The 25,382-nt window shown below is 37.1% G+C and overlaps 1 protein-coding gene across 14 annotated transcripts in view; it reads left to right on the forward strand.

The window, feature by feature from the left end:
• The window catches only part of PTPRM (protein tyrosine phosphatase receptor type M), a 529,398-nt gene that overhangs the window by 223,393 nt on the left and 280,623 nt on the right, over positions 1-25,382 (forward strand). For all 14 annotated transcript variants that reach the window (XM_060775055.2, XM_060775057.2, XM_060775056.2 and 11 more), the window contains exon 7: positions 8,635-8,928. In XM_060775055.2, the coding sequence (XP_060631038.2) occupies positions 8,635-8,928 (294 nt within the window). The remainder of the gene's footprint in view (positions 1-8,634; positions 8,929-25,382) is intronic.

The raw sequence follows: 25,382 nt of genomic DNA on the forward strand, positions 1-25,382 counted from the left end.
AACTTGTTTGCATATGCATCTCGATGGATCTTATCAAATGACATTTGTCCCTTGTTGCTGTCAGCATGTTGGAAACGGTGTGCAAAAGGTGCCAGAAATGAAGCTGGCAAGATATGAATCTCCCACTCCCCTTCATCTAAAATGGAGATACCCATGGAAAGTCCTCACAATGGCTATACTTACAATCCCATCTAGATTGATCAGTCAAGCTGTGAATTGTTTCAGCAGATTGAATTATTCAGATATGTTTGTGAACTTATTTTTAAAAACCTACCAATAAAAAATAAGAAGAATTTGTAAAGAAAAAAAGAAATGGAGCATTAATAACATATCCTGTTTATTAATTAGAAATTGGATTGAAATGTGCTGCTTTTATGTGTGATCAGTGAAACAGTAAGCAGTCCGTCCCCTGTGCTGTAAAGTCTCCTTTGGCGGCATGTATGTGGTTGGTCCCTATAGACCCCGGGGATTGTCATGAAGGGAGCCATCGCCATTTGTGTCTAACTACATGACGAGAGAAGACGTCCATCATAGCTACTTTGAAATCTTCAGACCTTTTTAAAAATGTAAAAATTTCAAAGGAAAATACCTCAGAGTACCTTCATATAGCATGGTAGTAATTGCTATTTGCTGGTTTGTGTCAAATGAAAGTGATAGTGGCTGTCTACTGCCACTATGATCTATGTGATGTATGATGTACACAGAAATTGCAATGCATTGGAAGGAGCAAAGCTTCCATGTTGTGATGAGTAAAAACAGATTACTTAAAACAATAAAAAAATCATGTTATGGGGGAATGGGTTGTACATCCTGTCAGGTTCCTGTATGCATCCTGTTTTTTAAAAAAGTGAGATGCATACTGATTAAGCATTTTAACGTTCAAATGTGATGAGGTCCCAAGTTGCTTCAGACTTAGGGTGACCCTAAGTCTAAAGTTTAGGGCAGGGGTCAGATAAATTACTTTGGAGTTTGAGCCATGTGCCTTAGTTTGTGGACCTCTGTTTTAATAAATCCATCCATTCAGGTGAGGGCTAACAGTTAAATTTGGTCTGAAATTTTCACAAAATGGGTTTTTGCAGTTATCCAACAAAGGCCACACTGTACACGTTTATTGGTAAATCCTGTGTAGATATAAAATGGATATAATTCCATATTTAAACATTGGTGGTTATTAATTTGCATCATGTTGAATTCATCTTATTGGAATATAATGAATGAATGACCTTTAAGTCACCCTGCTCAGGTCTTAGAGTCTCTTGTAGTGAGCACAGGTTACACATCAGAACAATCAAATACAGTGGCACACTATTTCTTCAAGAACTAGCCATAGTTTTTCACGATCTATAAAATGTCTTTCTTATATTTTATCAAGTACAAGCTGATGTTCTTTTAAAATTCTTTGATGCCTTCATTTATCTTACAAGTTATCCCAGGTCCTGGTTAATCAGACTTAATAGTACGAATTTTCTCATTATCTTTTGTGGGGATATTCTTCAGATTGTATTTCAGCATGATAGTTGGTTTAGTGTTCTTCTTTAGCTTTACTCTAATTTTGTGTGTTGGCAATTAATGCTTGTGCCGCCACCAAATCCTAGTCTTGTTTTTGCAGAGAGAATAAAACTTCCAGTTACATAATCTGATTTTTATTTGATGTTGGTGTATACACTTCTTGGGTTGCTTGAAAAAAGTGTTGGCCTCACAAAATTCAGTCAGTTTCCTGGTTTATTTCTTGATCCTTGGCCAGATTTTCCTATCATCTTTGATTCTGTTCTATTACATACTTTGCATTAAAGAGAAGTCATGTTTTAGTATGTTATTCTGGACTCCAGCATAGAATATACAGTGTCTTCTTCTGCATAAGTAGTTAGGCCATAAGCTTTTATTAAGCTTATGTTAACCGATTCTCCCTGAAGTTGTGTTAATGTGATTCTGTCATACTTTGCAATATATCATTTGAGTGATTTTGCTACATCTCACCTCACAATAAATGCAATTCCATTTCTTCACAGGTTTTCATTTCCTGATTACAGTGCTGTGTAATTATGACCCAAAGATCCCATTCTTGTTCACTTTAGCTTACTCATCCTAAGTATTGTAATGTTCTATGTCTAGCTTCCTCTGATTCACGCTTCTAAAATTCCTGTGATGAGTGTCATACAGTTTCAGACTTACCTTTCATCGCTGAGCATGTCAACATCTTTTCGGTCTGAGTCCAGTTGTATCATTAGCAATATTGCTACTCATAGTTGTCCTCTTCTGTTTCTCAGTCCTTGTTGAGTGTCTTCTGACCTATGAGTTTCATTTTCATTTCATCTGGGTCCCTAGCAAAAGCATGTCTTCCATGGGAGGCCCTACCGTCTTCACTACTGCCATCAACATAGCCTCTTGCCTCACACAGACTTGCAATCCTACCACCTTGGGAATGTAGAAGTACAAATCAATTCAGATCAGTTGAGAGATGAAAACTGGATGGGAAAAGGTTCATTTTCATTTATATATGGGAGGTGTGTATATAATTACTAAACTCCAACTTAATATACACTATCTTTATATAGTTTCAAAGACTCCCTTTCCTTTCATATATAGAAAATAGTTTATAGCAAGCAAAAATATATTTTTATTCTGCCGAATTTTGCATCTCTTATATTAAATGCCTCTAAGTTAGGTTATTTTAAATGTTTATAACATCAGGAGGCATACTTATTCTTAAGCCATAGAAGAGTGAAATTTTCAAAGAATCCCAGCTTCAATGTCTTGCATTATCCCTTTACAAAGATGCAGATGTAGCACAGATTTTGCTTTTTCTCTTCTTGAGCAGGGGACATTTCTTATTCCCGTCCTCTCCATTTGCACAGGCTTACAAAATCTATGTACTTACAAATGTATTCATCCTCATCTTTATACTCTCACTTGAGTTGTAAATAAATGCAGCATTAGCATTTTTCCGAATAGCACCATCTTGAATTAAGTGTAAATAAATGTACATATTAATATTGCTAAGCATCAAAAATATGCCTTTAAATGATCTATGTAGGGCCAACACAACTGTATGCCAAATGGCATTTTATAGCAATTCTTTTTTATAACAGCTAATCAAAATGTTGACTGGACAATTTGAAATAATCTTAAAAATAAACGTTTTCAATTTAATCCAAATATTGATTCTGAAAGGAGAGTTAGTAGAATTAGTTGGTTGTCATTCTGAATGTTCCATGCACACAATATCTTCAGCTTTTTTTTTGTTAGGGAGCGGGTTTGAAATGTCACGTCATGTAATTCAAGGCATGGAATTGAATTTGTCAGATCACCCATTTATTGTAAAAACAAAGGAACAACCTTATGCCTCCCTGAATAAACAAACAAACAAATCCAGCATCTCTCTTCTAGTAGGTGCCATAAAAATGATCAGACATTGCCATGCCAGAACAAGAAAACAGCAAATAAGAATCAATTAAACATATCGTGGGGAAATAAATTAGCACTGTGCATATATATAAATATATATCTTCCATTTTGTGAATTTTCTTAATAGTCATCAGCTGTTGCTTAGATTAGATTTAAAGGAATGGAATGAGCCTGTCTGAGAAGATATCAGATTATTACAGAGTTCAAAGTACTTACTGAGTTCATACTAGGTAAAGCAAGGTGTCAGACTGGCTAGAAGGAGTTTTGTTAGGTTTTTAAGTAAGGGCATGGCAGGGCAACCATCTGTACTGTGACTTATTTTTCATGTTGTCAAATGGAAGATTTAGCACTTTGAATAACACCCCTCATGCCAAGGATTTATATAATAGCAAATCATGTGCAAAGATGAGAGCAAAAATAGTTTGGGAAAGTGTAATAATATTACGAGTGAATGTTGTGTTTCTTCCTCTTCCTCTTCTTCTTCTTCTTCTTCTTCTTCTTCTTCTTCTTCTGTGCTGGATTGTGTGTACAATTTGTCTTTCCTTTTCTCATTCTCCTTAACAGTAATTTCTTGACTCAAAATTGTACATTAGTAACATCTATTTGCCAAACACTCTAATCTATGTGGAGATTTAGGCCTAACTTCCCAAAAAATATTGTAGAAATACTGTTATAGGTTTCCTTTGTCCTGGTGTTACAAGGTAGTATGAAATAGAGATGTCGTTTTAAGCAGGAAGTGGGATTGTGCCCTCCAGTTTTGTTCAGCTATGGATCAAAATTGCATCCGGTTTGTTAGTCCTGGTAAGTGAAATTTGGACCTAGACATTCATGCCACTGCAACAGTATTGTGCGTGTAGTTGGCAAACCTTTAAACAGTAGTTCCCAACCTCCAGGTGTTTTGGACTTCAACTCCCACAATTCCTAACAGCAGGTAAGACGGCTGAGATTTCTGGAAGCTGAAATCTAAAACACCTGGAGGACCAAAAGTTGGGAACCACTGCTTTAAAGTTTGAAGTCAGCATTCTCTGTAAATGCTGTATTGTGTGAACAGAGCTTTTAAAAGGCACACATTTATTTAATAGTTCCTCTTACAATTATTACACAGTTATTCAAAACTGATACAGTATCAGTTTGATTACTACTGCTACAGCATTTATTTATTTGTACTGAATGAATGAATGAATGAATCTATAGAATTAAAACTGAAAGTCCAGAACAGTCAATTCCTGAAAGTCTTTTGGAATAAATAAGTGTTAATCTGCCAGCAAAAGGATGACAACTAGGGAGCCAGTCTAGCTTGAAAGCTTAAGTTGAGTCTTTGAAAAGGTCCTAGTTCTCAATAAATATACTTAGAAAGGTGGTAGGAGAAAGAGATCTTAGAGCCTGACTGGTTCATACTGCGGAGATAGTCATAAACATTACTTTCAACTGACAGCTAGTGGAGCTCTTGCAACAAGAAAGTTGTGTATTCCCTGTAGCCAGTCCCAGTTAACAATCTGGGACCACCACTTTTGGTCAACTGAAGTTTCCCAACTCCTTATACGGGCAGCCCTATAGAGTACAGTACAGTACAATGCAATGAGTCTTCGGTTTCCACTGTGGTTTGGTTTCAGGTCCTCCGTGGATACCAAAGTTGGTGCATGTTCAATTCCCATCATTGACAGTAATGCAGTATGGGCAATAGTGTAGTCTCTTGTATAAAATGGTGAACAACTCAAACAAGTGTTGGAGGGAGTCTGAAGATGTGCAAAATGGCAGGAGTAGCCAAGTATGCCTACACATCAGCATAACGCTTTATGTGTAAAAAAACAAAAATCAAGGTTTGCTTTTTGGATTTTTTCCTGAATATTTTCAGGTTGTAGTTTGTTGACTCCAACTGTAATCCAGGTGGGATGTAACCAAGGTATGTGTTACCATGGCCATATCAGATACCTCCAGAAATGAATGCAGCATTATTTGACTTTCTTCTAAACATTGTTTTATTATGAGGCTAAATTTTGGATATCTTGCAAAACTCCTGCAGACGACCAGAGATGTTCTTAACATGTTAATAATATGGTCCTTAACATGTTCTAAACATGTTCTTAATATGGTTGCATTCTCGCAGTCCCATCAGTCATGTGTCTTGTAGAGCAAAAAACGAAGATTGCATCATTTAGAAACACATTTTTAGTTGCATTTATGTGAGACAGAATCCTTCTGAAAGCAAAGAGGTGGAGAAAGAAAAGCAATACAGGAGTAAGGGGAGACAGGAACCCTAGGTACATGGGAAGTTAATTAGCCCAACATGTTCCCTTGTGTTTGTTTGATGAGAGCTCTTATAGAGAGCATATTGCTATCTCATGTTTTGTCTCCCAGTGTCCCTGAAGAAGACATTCACTTCCCTGTGTACCTGACAGTGTCTCTGTTCCCCTTATTTACTGTTCTTCCTGGAGTGCAACATCTGGACAAATCCCTCAAGTCATCTAATATTAATATTCTGTATTAGCATTTACTTAGCATTTACCTTTATTTAGTTGTTTGTTAGATTGGTACTTCAACATTTCTCCAGAGATATATACATGGGAGTAACCTATTTCATCTTTGTGACAACTCTGTCAAATTGATTTGGGTTAGATACACTGAATTGTGACTTGTGACTATAGTGCAGTTAGCTTTATTAGTATGAATTTGAATGGAGGTCTCTGCTCCAAGACGAGCACTTTGTCTGTTATGCCACATGGGTTCACTCATTCATTTAAATATCCAGCTAGATTAATATTGTATGCTTATCCCTAAGGTTCTGGACGATTTACCAGCATTTGACATTTTACCACTATAAAATGATCAAAGAAGATGCTTTCTGCACAGCTCCAAATAGTTTATGTTCTGTAATGGTTACTTAAAAACAGTTGGCAGGTCTTATATTCTTAACCCACTTCACTTGGAAATGGGGATCTGTCTTGAAATATTGTTTTCTTTCTTTCCTTTCCGATTTGTTTTGAGTTGTGCTGGATATATTTATACCAAATTTCATGTTATTGTGACTGAACCATAAGTTGCAGGCGTACTAGGACAAACAAGCCACTGAATACAAGTTTTAAAGAGTACTACATGCACGGAGGGTCAGAAAATATCTTCAGGCAAGAGAAACTATTAACATATTGCCTATTTAGAATACCTGAATAACCTAAAATGAATTGGTATAACCACTAACCTTTGCCACCTCAATCCTGAGCTTGAATGTTGAATAGTAGTTCAGCAGTCCTTACCAGCACTTGAAATCTGAATGCAATTAACTATTCAGCATGGCTGCATAAATGCCTGAGGATGTTCTATCCAAGCTCCATTTTATGGGTTTTTTTAATGAAAAAACATACTAATAAAAGTGAAGCTAGGTCAGTTTGAATCAAGCCACAGCTATTTAAATTGTTCTGATTTTGCATAAAGCACTTGTTTATATACAGTAGAGCCTTTGTAGTTGAGCACATTATTGCATTGTAAAATGGTTAAGCTATTTTAGTGGTATTGACTGGTGACGTTTTACACATACAATATTTACAAATATCTGTGTAATATGCTTAATGTAGCAGTGTATATTGAGTAGCAATAACAAGAACTTCATAGGAGTTGCTTCCAAATTTGTCATTTTGATCCCATGGGAGTCAGTGACAATAGCTCATTAATGTGGGAAAATGTAGTGTTGCTTTCTTTAGGTGGAGGAACGTTTTCCCTATCATTTGCATGGCAACATTTACTATTTAAGTGCAATCATTTAGAGATTGCTCTGGGCTTAAGCAGGTATAAGAAAAACTAGAAAGAAATATATGGCTCTAGCTGTCTCAGTTTTTAAACATTACAAGAATATGATTGTACAGAAAAATAAAGTATTCAAATGTTATGAAATTTAAGCTTTTATATAATAATAATAATAATAATAATAATAATCCCACACCTATCTCCCCAAGGGGACTCGGGGCGGTATATTGTTTAGTGCAGGCATGGGCAAACTTCGGTCCTTCAGGTATTTTGGACTTCAACTCCCACAATTCCTCACAGCCTACTGTCCAAAACACACGAAGGGCCTGAATTTGCCCATGCCTGATTTAATGCATAGTGCAATTGTTTTTGGCTGAATTCTATCTATATTTCTTTGCTCGTTATAAATTGTTATAAATATCATAAATATCTACACTTATGGACACTACAAAATATGAATTAAACTTTCAAAGAAAGTTGTATGTATGTATTGAATTCATATTTGCCTTTCCCTCAACGTGGGATAGCAGTGAGCTTCATAAGGCTTGAATTAGAAATGAATTTGGGGTTCTTTGTAGCCTCATAAGAAAGAATTTAATGGCAGTATGATCTTAAGAAGATTTTATGGCTTTGAAGGGGTGCTTCAGGAAAACTACTTCTAGGAGGAACAAATTTAGCTTTGATTGTTGGACTATGTCTCTGGAGACTTCGAAACCTCATTCAGCCATGGAAACTCACTTGGTAATGTTGGGCAAGTAACATTGTCTCAGCTTATAAAGAAAGGTAAGAAACTTCTATGATGAGTTCATTATAAGGAATAGGGATTCAGTCTGTGTTAGATGGGGATCACATTCTTCCTGAAAAGACAGGTTCACATTTTAGGAGTACTTATGAAGCCCAGTTTTCAGCAGTGATCAAGAGTGTATTTGCATTGGTAAAACTTGTACATCAACTGCATCCATTCCTGAGACATCTGTCCAGAGTGATAAATGCCTAGATTACATCCTGTTTGGATTACTGTAATGTACTTTATGTGACTATTTTTGAAAAGTTTTGAGAAACTTCAGGTTGCCCAAAGAGCTGCAGCAATATTGGAGGTGGCTACAGGGATCAACAGCTCTCTTGGCTGTTGATTCATTTCTGGGTATAATTCAAAGTGCTGCTTTTTGCCCGAAAAGGTTTGGTTATAGGTTATTTGAAGGACCGTGTCATCGCTTATGAACCCATCAGAACTCTTGAGAGGTTTTCTCTCTGTACCACCATTCTAAGAGGCTCATTTGGTGGGAATAAAGGAGAGGGACTTCTTGGTGGCTGCTCCCAAACTTTGGAACTCCCTAATAGAAAGGGGAAGAAGTAAATCAGATAGTATAGCATGTGGTTATCCATCAAGCTTTCAAAAGTTCAATTGGTGTTATGATATCTTTATTTGCTGGATGTGGATATTTGCTGGATTTGCTTCATTATTTTTAAAGTGCCTCATTTTCATTTCAGAGCCTCCTGTTCCCATTGCACCGCCCCAGCTGTCATCTGTTGGTGCAACCTATTTATGGATACAATTGAATGCCAATTCCATAAATGGAGATGGACCCATCATTGTGAGAGAAGTAGAATATCGCACCTCCAGTGGAAATTGGTATGATAAACAACCAGTAGATTCTGCAAGCTATAAAATCGGACATCTTGATCCAGATACAGAATATGAAATTAGCGTGCTGCTTACTAGACCAGGTGAAGGAGGTACTGGATCCCCTGGGCCAGCTCTTAAAACAAGAACAAAATGTGCTGGTGAGTAAGTCTATATCTTGAGATTTATTTTAAACTAGCTTGGGTACCTGGCAACGCCTGGGTTATTTGAAAAAAGCATTGTTTGTTTTTGGATGTTAAACTATATCTGTTTGTTAAGTTGTAATGCTATTTATTAGAAAAAAGCCCATCTTCCCTTTTGTTTTTTATGAATGCTCCCACTGGAAAATGCGTGATGATGTGGGTGAACTACACTTCCTAAAAATCGTGGGTCGATCACTCCTAAACCCCAACTGTATTTACCCTGTGCCAAGTTTGGTCCAGATCCATCGTCGGTTGGGTTCAGTGCTCTGAGGAAAAGGATGAACTTGGCTTGGTGATGGCAGATTTCTATTAGAGTTGTGATACAGTTGATGAGGGCTGTGTTCCAAATCACTTCATCCATTTATATGCAAATAATGAAGTAACATAGAACTTCATTGATGTAGTTTTGATTATATTTGTTTACAGCAATGAACAATGTCAATTAAAACATAGAAACTATTAAATAAAATACAAAACCCATATATAGAATTTTCAAAAGTTGCACTGGGTAAAATACTCAAAATTGCAAACTTGACAAAATATACAATTTAAACAAAACAAGCAGGTCAACAAACAAGAGGGGAGACCACAGATACTTCTTTGGAAATAGAGTTTCAAAAAGCACCAGATTGGTTGGATTTATCAAGGACCAAACAATATTTGCCAGTCATGCACTGTTTCAGGCTTTCTTGCTGTATTATTCCAAACTACTTTGTTCCTACTCTAAGGATGAGTTTTTTTATAAGTGCATTTGATCATCATGTGGCTCGTGATAATTAACGTTGATTGTGCACCATACTTCTTTGTGTTCATAATATTTCCTCCTCTCTCTCTATTACCATTCTTTTGTCTTTTATTTGGGAGGGATAGATCTCAATGGAAGATTGATCCACTAATGTGTGAACTTAGGGGGCGATCCCTTCAAATAGAGGAACCAAATGCTTTAGTATTATTGCTCTACGTTTTTCTAACAAAAATGTAAAAGGAAGTGTTTTATGGTGAAGGGATGGAAGCGGTGAAAGATACCAGGCTGGAAGAAAGTTAACAGGAAAAGAATCATTTTATTTTTCTCCTGTCCAAACCCTTCCCTCTTCTTTAATTGCTGTTAAAGAAAAAAGAGCTCACGTGGAGGGAAGCAGCAAGACAAGCAAGACATAGGAAAAATGACATGAAAAAGTGTGGGGAAAATTGGCACAAAGTGGCAGCCTGGAGTGTCTGTTAGTTCTTACTGAAGGATAAAAAACCAGGGTCTCGAAAGCCTGTCTCATGTTTGTTGGTGTAGCATGCAGATCTGATAGCAGTAGACAGTGCCTTTGGGATAATATTTTTAATTTGGAAACATAAATAGGAGAATCATTTTTTCTATACAAATATGTCCTGACACCTTTTGTGTGTTGATGGGTTCTAATGGTTCATCTATGGGTGTTCAAGCAAAAATGGCCATTGACTGATGTACTCCCTCTCCCCATTTTTATATCAGTTTGATCTGAGTGCTGTCAGACCTTTTTAAACAATACATTAGTGGCTGAAACATTTGTGTATTATTATATACAAATGGCATAGTGTAAGAGGTTCAGAAACACTGTCTGAAAGAAAAATGGGTACAGCATCAATTCTAATAAAACAAGATGTTACCTTCTGGAATATGTTTATGGAGGTGTTGAGCGGATGTGAACTGCTTTGTGTCTAAATCTACTGTTATGTCTTTTATTTAAAAATGCTCTGGAGATGGTTACCGAGGTCTTCAGTGTTCCCTTTTTTGTGTGTTCAGAGCCAACAGCCAAATAATAGTCTATCATTAAGAGAGAACAGCTGTGAAGGAATTACAATGGGATGGATGTTTCCCAGAATTTTTTAGTTGTAGATAGTTATACTATTATTACCACCTAATGCTGTAGGTGAACTTTTTAGAGATGGTGGTTCATGACATAGTGATATAGATATAGATGCAAATGATTAAACTTTCTCAATTTGCAGATTTTTATTTATATAAAGATGCAGGTTATTAACTACAAAGCCCTAAATGGTTTATCTCCAGCCTATCTTCGTGATTGCATCTTCCCCTATGAACCAACATGAGCCCTATGATATGCTGGGGAGGCCCTTCTCTCACTCCCACCTCTTTCACAAGCGGGTTGGTGGGGACAATGGAGAGGGCCTTCTCGGTGGTGGCCCCTCACTCCTATCAGGCCTCTGGCCCTTGCATCTATTATCAGTTCTGTCTGTGTAGTTGTATCACACAAGCCCTTGCCTCATCCTTTAGTTCTGAACATGTCATCTGTGCTCGACCACTGATGGTTGATAATGATGGTTATGTTTTTATGATGTTTTATTTATATTTTCCTGTTTTATTGTTTTATATTTTTAATTGTGTTTGACTGGGCTTATTCCCCATGTAAGCCGCCCCGAGTCCCTTTTGGGAGATGGTTATAGGATACAAAAATAAAGTTGTTGTTGTTGTTGTTGTTGTTGTTGTTGTTGTTACTACCTTGGAAAGTGTCCAGAATGTTTCAAAACTATGACAAATACGGAAAGAATAAGCCACAAAACAACAAAAGCACAGAGGTGAGGGATAGAAAATATGTATAAGCATAAAAATAACAGTAGTTGTCAAAAGTTAATGTATGGTAGATTGTATTTAATATTATGTGTCGCCTATAAAACAAACAATGTATAAAAATGTATTGAACTATGATAAAATAAATGAAAATATTTAAAAAGTTGTATGTAATCAAAGTCAGCATAGTAAAAACACGAATTGATATCTAAATTCTAAAAGCAGAAGGAGCTAAGAAGATCAGAAATCACAAAAGGGCATTCCGGTGATAGGATGCAGCTGCTCAAAAGGCTTTGTTTGATTTCAAAATTCCAAGTTTATTTCCTGTGTTGCCAGAATGCAAAAGTAGACATGCATGCAGAGCAATTCATTGATCTGGAGATGCACTTGTCTTTCCAATCATAGTTTAGATAATTGCTACTCAAAATGATGTTGCATGGGCTTCTCTACCTTTTAAATTGTAGTGATAATTATATGATACAAATGTGTCCTCTTGGATAAGATTATACCATTTTGAGACTTTAAAAATCATACTAGTCTCTTCTTAAAAATAATATTAAAAGTTTTCCTTAATGCTAGAAATATGTTTTGCCCAACACAATGAGAATCCATTGAGTTAGCATAGGCTAGTAATGATAAATAAGAAATGCATCAGAATTCAAAGAAGCACTTTTATAAAAGTGTTTTACATTCTTTGATGTTACAAAATAATATATACCAGAGCCTTGGCTAAATGAACAAATTTTGAACCTGATTTGTATATAAAAAGCTTCCATAGCTTTCATAAATCTCATAAATAAATCTTCCTTATCCAGCCATACACTTGTTGTGCATGTTCCTTGGAATTAAGTCCTGCTGTGTTTAATGTGGTTTAGTCCCGTGTACTTATACATAAAATTTCAGCCTTTGATTGTGAAGTATGACCAACAGATTTTTCAACAGGAAATAAGCATTAGCTGTCATCAAGACTGCAAGTTCAAAGTTTGCTTTTCATGAAGTAACCTTTTATTCCAGCCCAAATTTTGACTTAACAACAACAACAATTTTATTTTTATACCCCGCTACCCTCTCCCTGAAGGGACTCGGGGCGGCTTACATGCGGGACAAGCCCAGAGACAACAACAAAGTTTACCAACTCATTAAAAACATAATATTAGACAAAATTTTCATGGATGTAGATTCAAAGTCCTAGATGTTATTATGGGCAGTCAAAGCAAACTGTTCCTAAAGTATATGCTTCTATTCTGGCTTTTTCTCCAGCTCTGGTTGTTCTCTCCTCTGTTATGGGACACAATGGCACTCACAGCCCTCGTACCTACTGCAATCATCCTGTCACCCAGGACTCATGGGAGATAAATGTGCTGCTGCCAATAGGGCAGGAGAAGGAGCTGAATTAAGAGCATGAGTGAAGTTCCCAGTTGGGCATGGCAGCAGTACCAGCTGCAGCAGCAATGGATGAGATGCAAGGTGCCCTGGTCAAAGGGGGAAAAGTAATCTTACAGTTGTTGACTCGGTTGTAAACCACCCTCTCCTCAGTCTAAGCAGCCCCGAATGGGAGGAGCTTCGTCCATTTTGGCAGAAAAACAGCACAATGACATAAGTAAAACAAGCAAATAGAAGGAAAAAAAGGAGTATGATACTAGGCCTTTCTGAATGCCCGGATGAGTAAGTGATAGTGACTGGCCCCTTAGGTGCTGCTGGCATTTCCCCCCCTCCACAGAATGACTCTCAATTTACTCAAGTCATGTCAAAAATAATAATTTGGACCCTAAACTCGCCCTTTACTTGTACTTGAGGTTAATATATATGAATCTACTAACACGCATGATTACTGAGAAGAGAGGGAGGTAGAAAGGCAGGTCCCTGCAGTAAGTCGGCATCTTCTTACCTCAATCTAGGGGCTTCTTGCTGGGCATTGCAATCATGGAGAATGAAGATGTGGCATCATTGCGGAACTGCTTGTGTACAAATATATTGGATAAGCTCATAAAATGCAACCGGAAGTTGTGCCAGTATACCACCCCAGTAGGAATCCCGAATGAAGCAAGATTGGCTTGGAATAGAGAAGATTTTTTTTCAGTTATGGGAGGAAATGCCTTGGTTTACAACCTGATTCTACATGAGCAGCATAAATCTGTAAATAATACAATCTCCATGATATTCACCGTGGTTTACAATTGTTGTAGGCTAAATTAATCAATATCGCAATTTAACTTCTTCATTTATGACACCAAAAATTACTATGGAAGTTTTAGACAATCCATTTCCAATTGTCCTTTTCTGATATAATGTCTGGTTTCTTCCAGTAGAAAAATATGAATAACCCTGAGTGTAATTATGACTGGAAAAACCCCAGTCCTACTTCAGTCCAGGAGGACTTTTCGTGTTTAATGCTTTTGCTTGATTCATTGCAAAATGAATATAACTCATTTGTCTATTATGCAGAATTTATACTGGGAATTATAAATTAACTTATACATTAAATTCCACATCTTTTAAAATTATCATTCTGAATTTATCTGTTTCAATTTTATATGTAAAAAATTGAAAGAATTTTGGCAAGCTTTTTATAAAAACTGCTTCTGGGTGATATGTCAAATACTAAAATTACAAATATTGTACATTTTCAAAGCAAGTTTTTGCTGTTCTTCGTTTTTATTTATTTATTTACTACATTTATATGTAGTAAATAAAGGGGATGGCTCACAACAGAGACACAATTCAGTGCCTTGAATACAGATAAAAATAAAACAACATAAACTTTAAAATCACATAATTAAAACATATCACTTAAAATCATCACAGGACTTATTTCTGTAAGTTCTGTGATGTATTTATTTAAAGTGGCCTGATTAGACATTCTAATAATGCAGTGCTATAGTAACCTGTGTAAGACAATTACCCGTTATGTAACTTGCTTGTTCATTTAAGTCACTTTCTCTTCTTTTAAAAAGAAATGGCTTCAGAAGATATGATATTGAGGAAGTTCAAACTGATTTTGCTCTTGGATTTCAGAATGCAGTGCAAAGCTCCAGTTGTGGCCTGAGATTGTGTGGCTGCCATGATAATGTGAATTTTGTGCCAGTAAATTTTAGGCTGATTGAATGTGAAGAGGCGTGCACTCATACTCTCTGTTGGAAGAGAGGGGAGTGTCTGACACATGGTTGGGGATTCTTTTAGTTACTCCTTTGTTTTATTTATTCCTTTTTTGTGGGCATCTCACTTCCTGATTACATTTGGATATACAGCTTCCTCCTCCCCACTAGGTTTAGTAGATCAGGAAGAATAATCTATTTCTGAAAGTTACTAGATCCAGAGTTGGACCTAATTGACAGCTGTCTTTCAAATCCATTGCAGATTTTTATTAAGAATTCATTCAAAAGGTTGCAAGTGTATAAAATACTTATGACAAGCAGAATAATTTCAGAAACTCTGCAGGTAAAAATGGATAGTTAATTGGATTTGTTGTAAAACTTTTCAGCTTTTAACAAAGATGTGGCCACTGAGAAGATTCTGCATACAATAAGCTAGCTTGCCTGAAGCTCACTGATCTAGAATAATTCAATGTAATTTTGTTAACTCTTATCCCATCCTGTTCAATTTGTAGAAAAATGTCTTTCAAATATAAAGGATATTAATTCAGTCAAGGTTTCTTAGTCATCATTGAAAATAATTTAAGCCAATTAAGACCCATCTTTTCTAACTTTTTTCTATGGGTAACACTGAATGATGGCATACTTGATGAATGGCAGGAATGCTACTTCCCAAAGCTTCTCAATTTTAATGTGAAAAGGTTATTTTTATAACCCCTAAATGGCCAATTGAGCGCAGTGGATTAAACCGCTAAGTTGCTGAACTTGCTGACAGAAAGGTTAGCGGTTCGAATTCAAGGAGCAAGGTGAGCTCCTGCAGTTAGCCCTAGCTTTTGCCAACCTAGCATTTTGAAAACATACAAATGTGAGTAGATCAATAGGTACCACTACGGTGGAAAAGTAACGGGGCTCCATGCAGTTATGCTGGCCGCATGACCTAGGAGGCATCTACAAACAACGCCAGCTCTTCAGCTTAGAAATGGAGATAAGCATGACTCCCCAAAAGTCGGACACCACTAGACTTTATGTCAAGGGGAAACCTTTACTTAAATGGCCAAAATGGCTTTTTAAAAAAGGCACACCACTACTTCTGGAATTATATTTTAGCTACATTTACATCCCCACTAACTCTAAACCTTAACCCTGCCTTCTCCAAACCTCAAAAAAATGGCTTCACAAAAAGCTGAGGGCGTAACTTTTTGACTGGTATGGCTTGTCGCAAAGTGGTGTAGGAGTTGAAATTGGACTCCATTTCTGTCACCGATTCCAACCTTGGCATGAAACAGGTGCGAATCACAAAATATCTTTGAAATGTCGAAAGCTTTCATGGGTGGAATTATTGGGTTGTTGTAGGTTTTTCAGGCTATATGGCCAAGTTTTTCGGGCTATATGGCCATATTTTAGAACCTACAACAATCCATCTTTGAAATGGTTTTTAAAAATCACTTTAGAAAACGTTATCTGTTATAACAACACGATAAATTAGTTCTCAATCATAATATGTCTATTGTAGTGTGACATGATTGAATTCTTTTTAACACCGCACACTGCACTTATATTTTAATCCCATATCCCTCCGACACTTCAGCACTTTTAATCCTGTACCCTACTCCGGCCGGCTCAGTTTTTAATAATGTCCTGTTGTATTGCTATTGCTATTGTTTTCTGCTTTAACTGTTTATTTGCTATGTATTGTATTGTTGTATTGTGTTGGGCTCTGGCCTGTTGTAAGCCGCATCGAATCCCTTGGGAGATGCTAGCGGGGTACAAATAAAGTTATAATAATAATAATTATAATAATAACTAAAAAAGTAAGATATTACAGAAAGCTATTTTGCTTTAAAAGGCAATGCTTTAAAACCTGGATCTGTAGATGATCAGTGCTGGGGGCTCTTTCACACTACATAGTTAAAGCACTTAGCTGCTATGGTGATGTCCTATAGAATTCTGGGATTTGCATGTTGGTGAGGCACTTAAAACACTTTGGCAGAGAATTCTATATATCCCTGGATTTTTTTTTACTTTGCAATACTTCTATTTGCATATAATTACATAATGAGATGTTTTGGAGATGGGACCCACGTCTAAATACAAAATTCATTTATGTTTCATGTACACTTTATACCCAATGATATGCAATAGTTCAAATTATTTTTATGCTTGAAACAAAGTTTGTATACATTGAATTATCAGAAAGCAAATATGTAACCCATGTGAATAATTTTACATTTTGAAGTATTTTGGAATTGGAAATTCTGGATATAGAACTTAACCTGTAGCTATGTGGCTATGTGACAAATAACTATTAATAATTAAAGTAGATATGTAGATGAAGATTTTTCGCACTCCCTTGGGAGCAAAACAAGTTCAGATTACAAAGCTGTTATCTGAGCATCCTTCCATTGTTTCAAACAAAGAAAAATATTTTATAGGGTGTTTTCCAGTAAGATTTTATAAATTACCTTATGAAGTTTCCTGGCCTAGCTTCCTGCGATTGTATTTTATCAAAAAGCATAGGTTATACTAGCTATTGTACAAAGCTATGATTTGAACACAATTTTATCTATTTAATTAACAAATATATATACATTACTGGGCTTGCTATGCCTGCTGTGAAGAGGCATTTAACATCTCTACCCCATTCCTTGGGACTCCTTGTGAGTAGCCAGCTGCCCAGGCCTACTCCAGCTGGCTGTTGCTCAGCAACTACAAGGAGGCACCTATTATAAAGCTGAGCCCACAAGGCCCAGGTGTACCTATATTTTAATGTGTTTGTTGTGTGTTGTATTGGTGAAGGTCCAGTTCTCTGGAACTGTTATGCCAGCTTGTGGTGAGAAAGCCAGCTGAAGGACTGGTTAGCAGTGAGAGGGCTAACCAGAACCATCTAGCTGGCTGCGAGGCAGTCTCCTGGTGGAAGCAGGGTGCTGCTGGACTAGTCAGCTGATTGACTGGGAATGCATCCATTGACTCTGTGTCCAGTGTTGTATCAATGGCGGGGAGGGGGATAAAATTGTGCAGGGCAGAGAGAGAGATGGTAATAGCAGGGAGCAGGGTAACATAGCCTTATAGAGGAAGGAGAGAAAAATGTTTAGTACTTATCCCACCTTCCAGCTACCCTGCCAGCCCGAGGAACTTGGAGAGTGAGCCAGTTCACTCACAAAACCTCACCTTGCTCTTAAGTAATGCCATGTCAGTGAAGAATAAAACACACATAATCTATGATCTCCTCAAGGATGAAGGAGCTGGGCTGGCATGCTTCATTGAAATCTGGCTGGGAGAGGATAATGCTCCAGCCTGGGCCCAAGCTCTTCCGGCTGGGTACTGTGTCAGTAAGCAGGTGAGGGAAAGTGGGTCATACCTCTCGGGCAGGTTCCAATGGTGGCACTTGGGGATAGCTGCTCCTCAAAAAGGGAGCTGCTATGTGGTATCCCACAAGGTGCCATTCAATCCCCAATGCTTTTTAATATTTATATTAAACCGCTGGGAGAGATTACCCATAGGCATGGGGCAGGGTGTACTCAGTATGCGGATGACACCCAAATATATTTCTCCATACCTTCAAAAGCAGCTTCAACTAAAGATAGTGTGTCCCCTCTTTATTAATAGGTAATGGGCTGGATGAGAAAAAACAAATTGAAGCTGCATCCAGACAAAATAGAGGTGCTTGCCATCAAGGGTCCCAATCTGGGGATGGAGGTGTGTCAACTAGTCCTGGATGGGGTTATACTGCCCATGAAAGACTGTGTTTACAGCTTGGGAGTGCTCCTGGATCCATCTCTCCAAATGTCAGCCCAGGTAGATGTGACCATCAGGAGTGCTTTGGCTGATCCGCTGAACATTGGGCTACCCTTGTATCAAGTTTGGAAATTCCAGCTGGTTCAAAATACGGCAGCCAGACTGGTTATGGAAACATTTAGGGGTGAGCATATTACACCGATCATAAAGTCACTCCACTGCCTGTCAATTAGTTACCGGGCAAAGTTCATGGTGTTGGTTTTGACCTTTAAAGCCTTACAGGGTTTGGGTCCAGGTTACCTACAGGATCGCCTTCTCCTGTGGAATCTGCCCCACACACCTTGGTCCTCGGGGGGCTGTTGCTCCAACTAGCCAAAACTTGACTGGTAACCACCACCCATGAATGTGGAATGACCTGGCAATAGAGCTCTGACACCTGGATCAACTGTCGGAATTTAAGATATAAGTGAAGACCTATCTCTTCCAGCAGGCCTACCCAGACAGTTTTAATGGTGAATTTTAAACTCCACTGTATGCCTTGTTTTTGTTTTGTGTATTTTGATGCATATTTTATGGAGGTATGTTTTAATATCTGTATTTTACAGAGTGTTTTAACATGATTATGTGTTTATCTTTTAGTAATGCTGTGACCTGCCTCGAGCTGTGAGGAGAGGCGGACAAAAAATAAAGCTATTATTATTATTATTATTATTATTATTATTATTTATATACAGTTCCATGAAATACAAAGTGGTTTACATAAGTTACATTCACAGTACTGTGTCATTCCAGCCTTCAAAACTATGATTTGGGAATCTTTAATTATTTATTCCTTCACTATTATGACTTCTTTGTTGCCATTTAGAAAGAAGAAAAGAGAGAAAAAATGAACAATTAAAAAGTACTCAAACTCCACAATGACAGCTGGTGGGCCTAAGGTTGATAGGGAAGTACAGCAGCTGCAAGTTTCGGCCTGAACTTTAAATGAGCTACCAAAGGTGCCTATCCTGTTTTGTGAGTTCTTTGAAGTTTAGACTGAAACTCAGAATGGCTTCACCTCTCTGCTGACATGGAAACCATCAACTGTCATTGTCTCTGTTCCTTAAGGAAAATAAACGCATGGGGCAACTTAAGAGGTTCAAGAGAAATGCCAGCAATAGAAACAGTATTAAGTGTAGTAAAAGCATTACAAAATGACTTCTGTTGAACATGTGGCTGTCTTGATTGGCTATCTTGATTATATTGATGGAGACTGAGAAGGTGGATCTGCTTGCCTTTCTCAGGTTAGAAGAACCAATATAGGACTGCAATGGAATCCCAAGTACTGTTCAGAGGAAGGATATGGCATGCCATTACCGAATAATCCTTGTTTAAGAACATCCTTTAAAATTCATGGGATTGCCATGTATGCACAGATGATTTGAAGGCACATCCACAGAGACATTATAAAAGGACTTTGAAGGCAAGGAAATAATGATTGTTTAAGCACTGTGCAGATCCTCAATTACAACATCACCTTCACTGGTAGACATGCTTAGGCAACAGACTGTGATCAGTTTGGGAAATCTCTTAATTGACCACCTCAACTAACCTATTAAAACACATACATAAATTTTCTTAAATATTTTTGTTGATTGAGGCTCTAATAGACATCTGCACAACCCTTTTCACAACAACTTTTTTACAAGTAGCATATTATTGGTCAGGTTAAGTAACCAGGCTGCATAAAAGATGTAATATTGCTTTACAATATTTTCCCTCAAAATAGCTAAAGTTCGGAATATATGATTTTTTTCTGAAAAATTATATTGCCGTTTTAGCCCATAATCTTCCATGTCTTTAGTAATCCGGGTTTCATCTGTTTTTTTCTGTGTTTGTTTACATATAGAAATAAAACATTCTAGCTGGACATTTTGAAGATTAATAACATTTTGCTGAGGTGCATGTTTTGATAATAGTGAACAGTTCTTTAAAAAATAATGTGCAAGATGGAGACTTGAATATTTTTTGGAATGAAAAATATAGTTCCCTTTTTTTTCTCTCCATATGTGCAAGCCCAAAACGAATTTCATTCCTGCGATTCTGACATCAGAAGATATTGATGTACCTCCTAAGTATACAATACATCATAATAGAACTGACAATCACAGCTTAAAGAGGTTCTCAGGCAGAATAAAAAAAAGTGCCACAGCCTTGGTTTGAGATGACAGGATAGAAACCAATCTGCTGTGGAACTCAAATAATTCTTGTTACAAACCCATCAGAGAAAATGCAGGACATTGTATTTTTTCCCCACAGGTGCTGTGAAACCCATGCAATAGTTTGTGAAGCTTTCAAATTTCTTTTTCTTTGATGAAAAAACATTGAGGCTCTACCATAGCATACAGCTTACTTTAGAGTCAAAAATGTACCTTTAAAAATAGCCAAGGGATCTTCCAACAAATGTGAAACGGTTGCTTGAAGACAGTGTGGGATTTAATAGCCCCTATGGAGCAGGATTTTAAAGGTGTTCTAAACTAACTGGAGTATTGATGGAAACATCTAGTGTAGTAAAAATGACTAGTTCCTTTCTTCCAAAAATATAAACATATACTGCTATCCTATCCAGTCCCATAGGACAATCATTCTGTGTTAAAAATAGTTGGGTAAACTTTCTCAGAGGTTGTATAAGTGCAGTGCTTTGTGGCTTCTGTTGCCCATTATGTGAGAACAACTAAAGTTACAGCTCCCATCCAAGTACTATCCAATACTAATGGGATCTAATGCCTTTAAGGTATTTAGGCCCAACATCATATTAAAGCCGTATTTAGCACTGGTTGGTACTTGCGTGGAAGACTGCCAATGAACCTTCCTTTTTCAGAGGAAGGAACTTACACAAAACCAGATCTGATTATTCCTTGCTTTAAAAAAAATCTGTGAGCTCCCATTGGCACAGTGGGTTAAACCTCTGAGCTGAATTTGCTGATCGAAAGATTTGAATCCAGGGAGCAGTGTGAGCTCCCACTGTTAGCCCCACCTTCTGTCAACCTAGCAGTTCAAAAACATGCAAATATGGACAGAATAGGTACACATAAGCCAGTTAAGATCCTAGCCACTTGCTGCATGACATAATTCTGAAACCATGTTAAAATGCTTTATTCAGAGAAATAGAGATGAAATTGGTTCATTTGCTTCCAGAAAAATGCTTTCTGTAAGACAAAGTATTTGTGGTACAGTACCACACTCCCTTCCTCAGATTAAAGCCAAACAGTCTGTTTTTGCCCTCCCCTTTCCCAGGAGGCATATTTAAGACTGGTTGTTGTTGTTGGTGGTGTTATGGGAGTCCTTATCAAAGAGAAGAGGGTCGTGGCATAGAGCAAAGTTAGGCTTCTGTGGCCTGTCAGAAGATTTTCAAGTTCCACAATCCTAATCTCTGGCTATATTAGCAAAAACTGATTACACCTCCCACAATCTTTCACCATTGGCTGCGCTCACAGATGTTAGAAATAAAGAAAAGTCTAGGGGCCACAATTTCCTACTCCTAGCTTAAAGCACTGTTTCAGTTTCCAGGAGAGAGAATGATTATACAATTTGTGTATTATGTGGTGAGTAGATCAGTAGGAGCCACTCCGGAGGGAAGGTAATGGCGCTCCATGTAGTCATGCTGGCCACATGACCTTGGAGGTGTCTACAGAAAACGCCAGCTCTTTGGCTTAGAAGTGGAGATGAGCACCAACCTCAGAGTATGAAATGATTGAGCTTAATGTCAGGGGGAAATCTTTCCCTTACATAACCTATGAAATCCGTATGGTCACTGCAAGAAAACAAACTGCTTGAAGACACAGACACAAACAGGTATAGGATCTTGACCTCATTCTGTGTGACCTGCAGATGACTGCCAGCATTTTTAAAAAATAAAGTTAGAGAATGCAGAGTATTCTAGCACCAAACCTGAAATAGTATTTACTGAACACTTCCACTGTTTTTAAAAACAGCTTCTGCAACTAACTTAAGGGCATGCTGGTATGGGTCTCAAGAGTCTCTTAATCTTTAGAGCCTGTTAACAGATAATGCTGTTGTATAAACCAAAAGTCATACTGACAAGTAAAAAGAAGAAGCTCTCGTAGTTCAGTGGCAGGTATAATACAAATTCAGTGACAAAATAAGCCATTTTAATTTCTACAAATGACTTAAGTATCCTATCGCTTGTCTGGAATATTCATAACAGAATATTCTTCTATCTGCAAAATTTTCTGATTGGCTCTTTTCGTTTTCTTTGGCACTGCCAAAGAATGATACTCAACACAGTACTTCCTGAAGTGATGCCACTCCATAACCATCAGCTACAAGTCCCAGAGGAGTTTCTAGGGAAAAAGAAATAGTATTGTCAATATAGCTAAAGGGCGAAAAAAATACATATAGTAATAGTCTCTGGCATACAGGCAAAAAATAATAATAATTGCCAGTCCCTTATATCTGATGGCCTGGGAAGAACTGACTAAATGCATATACTGAGTAAGTAAATTACTTCTTTTGTAATAGAATAGATCCATTAAATACCTATAAATGGCTTTTAGTCACCCGTAATTTCAATGGTTTGCAAGAAGGACAAGATTTCGAAAACTGTTTGATTGCATAATAAATGCATAATTTGACTGCTGTTTTAGCAGCCTATATAGGATCCCTTCTTACTTTAAAAAGAAAATCACATAGTATTTGTTATTTACAAAGGGGAGAGGTGTCTGTAGTTCAGTCCCCTTCAAATTAAATAGATGTGTAGAATATTAATAAACATCTGCTGGCATACTATGAATCCATTAGGACCTGATAAACAGGTGAGGAAATAATCCAGTTTGTATGCATAAGTGACTGTAAAGAATGCACTTTGTTTGTATTTGTGGGAGAGAAGCAATAAAACAGGGGAAATATACCCCTCTTTTTTTCTCCCTATATCTGTCACCCAATATATTTTTCAGACTCCCTCATCCCCCAGATTTCAGATCTTGCTAATATCTACAGCCTGAAGTGGTAGAACAGAATAGTATCCTGAGACAGAATCTTGTCCACCAAATGCAGTCTCCCCACCACAACTCTGTAATAGTAGATTTCAAATAAATGACCATTTTGAATGGTAGTCCCATTGATTTCAAAGGTAAGGTCTGATACCATATTTTATGCTTTTCCTTGATGTTTGTTTCAGCCCAGTTTGTAGAATAAGAGATAAAATGAGCACCATTCCTCCCAAAGTTCCCATTTCCTCCTCAGGTACTCACATAACGATAAAAAGCAATGAGCAGGGCATCGGCTAATGAAAAACATGGACACAGAACTATCTTTGCAATGTAATTACAAGCTAGAGGAATGTAATGTAGATCATTTGGGTATTTTTTTTCTGACCTGGTCAAAACTTCTTAGATTTTCCTTTGAGGATCAGAATAGTAAACAAGTCTAAACTAACAAGCTGGGGATTTTTTCCCATGTATATATGTTAGTTTCCAACATATATAAAACTATCATTTTTGGGCTTAAATTATTGCAGACAGCTGTTTTGTAGTGATTTGATGTAGTTAATATCATTTTCAGTCAGTACAGAACAACCCCTGTATCCACAGGTGATACATTCCTGAACATACAATGGAAATGGTAAACTGTCGATAATAGTGAATCTTACTGAAATAAATTATTTCTACTAATGGAACCGCAGAAGACCTGGAAAATTTGCTAGGTCCTCTAATGCAGCTCTATGGTAATTGCCTGAAGGACCTAGAAAATCCCTGTATTTTGTCAGATGCAGGTAGGTGTGGGTACCAGTTCTATGGTATGGATTAGAGTTATCGTGGCTTGACTCCAGGAATCAGGGATACTATTATTCAATACATTATTCTGTGTTTGGAGTAATGGTTTACAATTGATTTTGCAGAGACTTGTAATATGGTTCCTGCTATGAAACCAAGATTTGCTCTTTCTTTAGGTGACATATTCATAAATATAAAAGTATATTCACTATCCTCTCTTTTAATAGAAAGCAAAACCACACATGGATTATAAAATAGCTAGAGTTTTGTAGTTGTTTTTGGGATGTATTTTTAAAAATTCTTTACTTCTAAACATTGTGTAAAACATTTGTGTCCAAAAGGCGAGAACTATTACTTGTGGGGGAAAAATTATGTTATGTAGCACCTACAACTAGATGAAATTGGATTTTTTCTCTTGTACTGATACAACAAGACCTGTGTGTGCTGTTCAAGTATCTTTTTGTTGTAGGTAAACATAAATATTTTCTGAAATTAATCACCTTTTATGTGGCATTGCAGTAATATAATACCACACACTCAGAGGGAAAAAGTCAATTACAAACATTCACTCCCATACTCTGGTAGACAACCAGTACTGTGTCTTTCACATTTCATTTTCAAGAGTGGAGTTTCATCTGCAAAACTCATTCTGATAAGCTCACTGAACTGCAGAACTGATCTCCTCTCAATAAATTCACATTTACACATGTTGTTTAGTGCACCCACCGCCAACTAAATCATAGTATGAAAAGGGCATAAAATTTGTACGTGACAGAGTAGGAAGTGTGTATAGTTCCTGACCCCAATCACTGTCTTAACAAAACGGACTATCCTAGATAGATAGGGATGTTGTAGTCATAATGAAAAATTGTTGTTCAGAGGCTCTGTAGTTATTCTCCACCTCTCCTCATTTCATTGTATGCCTTAAGGGAAGTAGATTAAATACGTTTCTTGAGTCATTGGATTGTGTGTGTGCTAAATGAAATTTTTCTGTTGCTCAAACTACTCTCAGAATACGTGTCCGATTACTCTGTAAACATGGCAGTGCAATAAAAGAAAAAGACTTCATGTGCAACAATGAGGAGTCTGCAGGTTCCCAATTTAAAGCATACATAGTGCCAATATAAGCTGTTTAATTTCTGGAGATAATCAGTATTTACCTCCCCCCCCCCTCTATGTATATCATACATGCATATGATTAAAGAATCTGTATTTCTCCACTTAAATGTTTTCTTAATATAGTACTTTTATAGG

Source organism: Anolis sagrei, chromosome 4 (genome assembly GCF_037176765.1).
Source record: "Anolis sagrei isolate rAnoSag1 chromosome 4, rAnoSag1.mat, whole genome shotgun sequence".
In the NCBI taxonomy this organism is placed as follows: Eukaryota; Metazoa; Chordata; class Lepidosauria; order Squamata; family Dactyloidae; genus Anolis; species Anolis sagrei.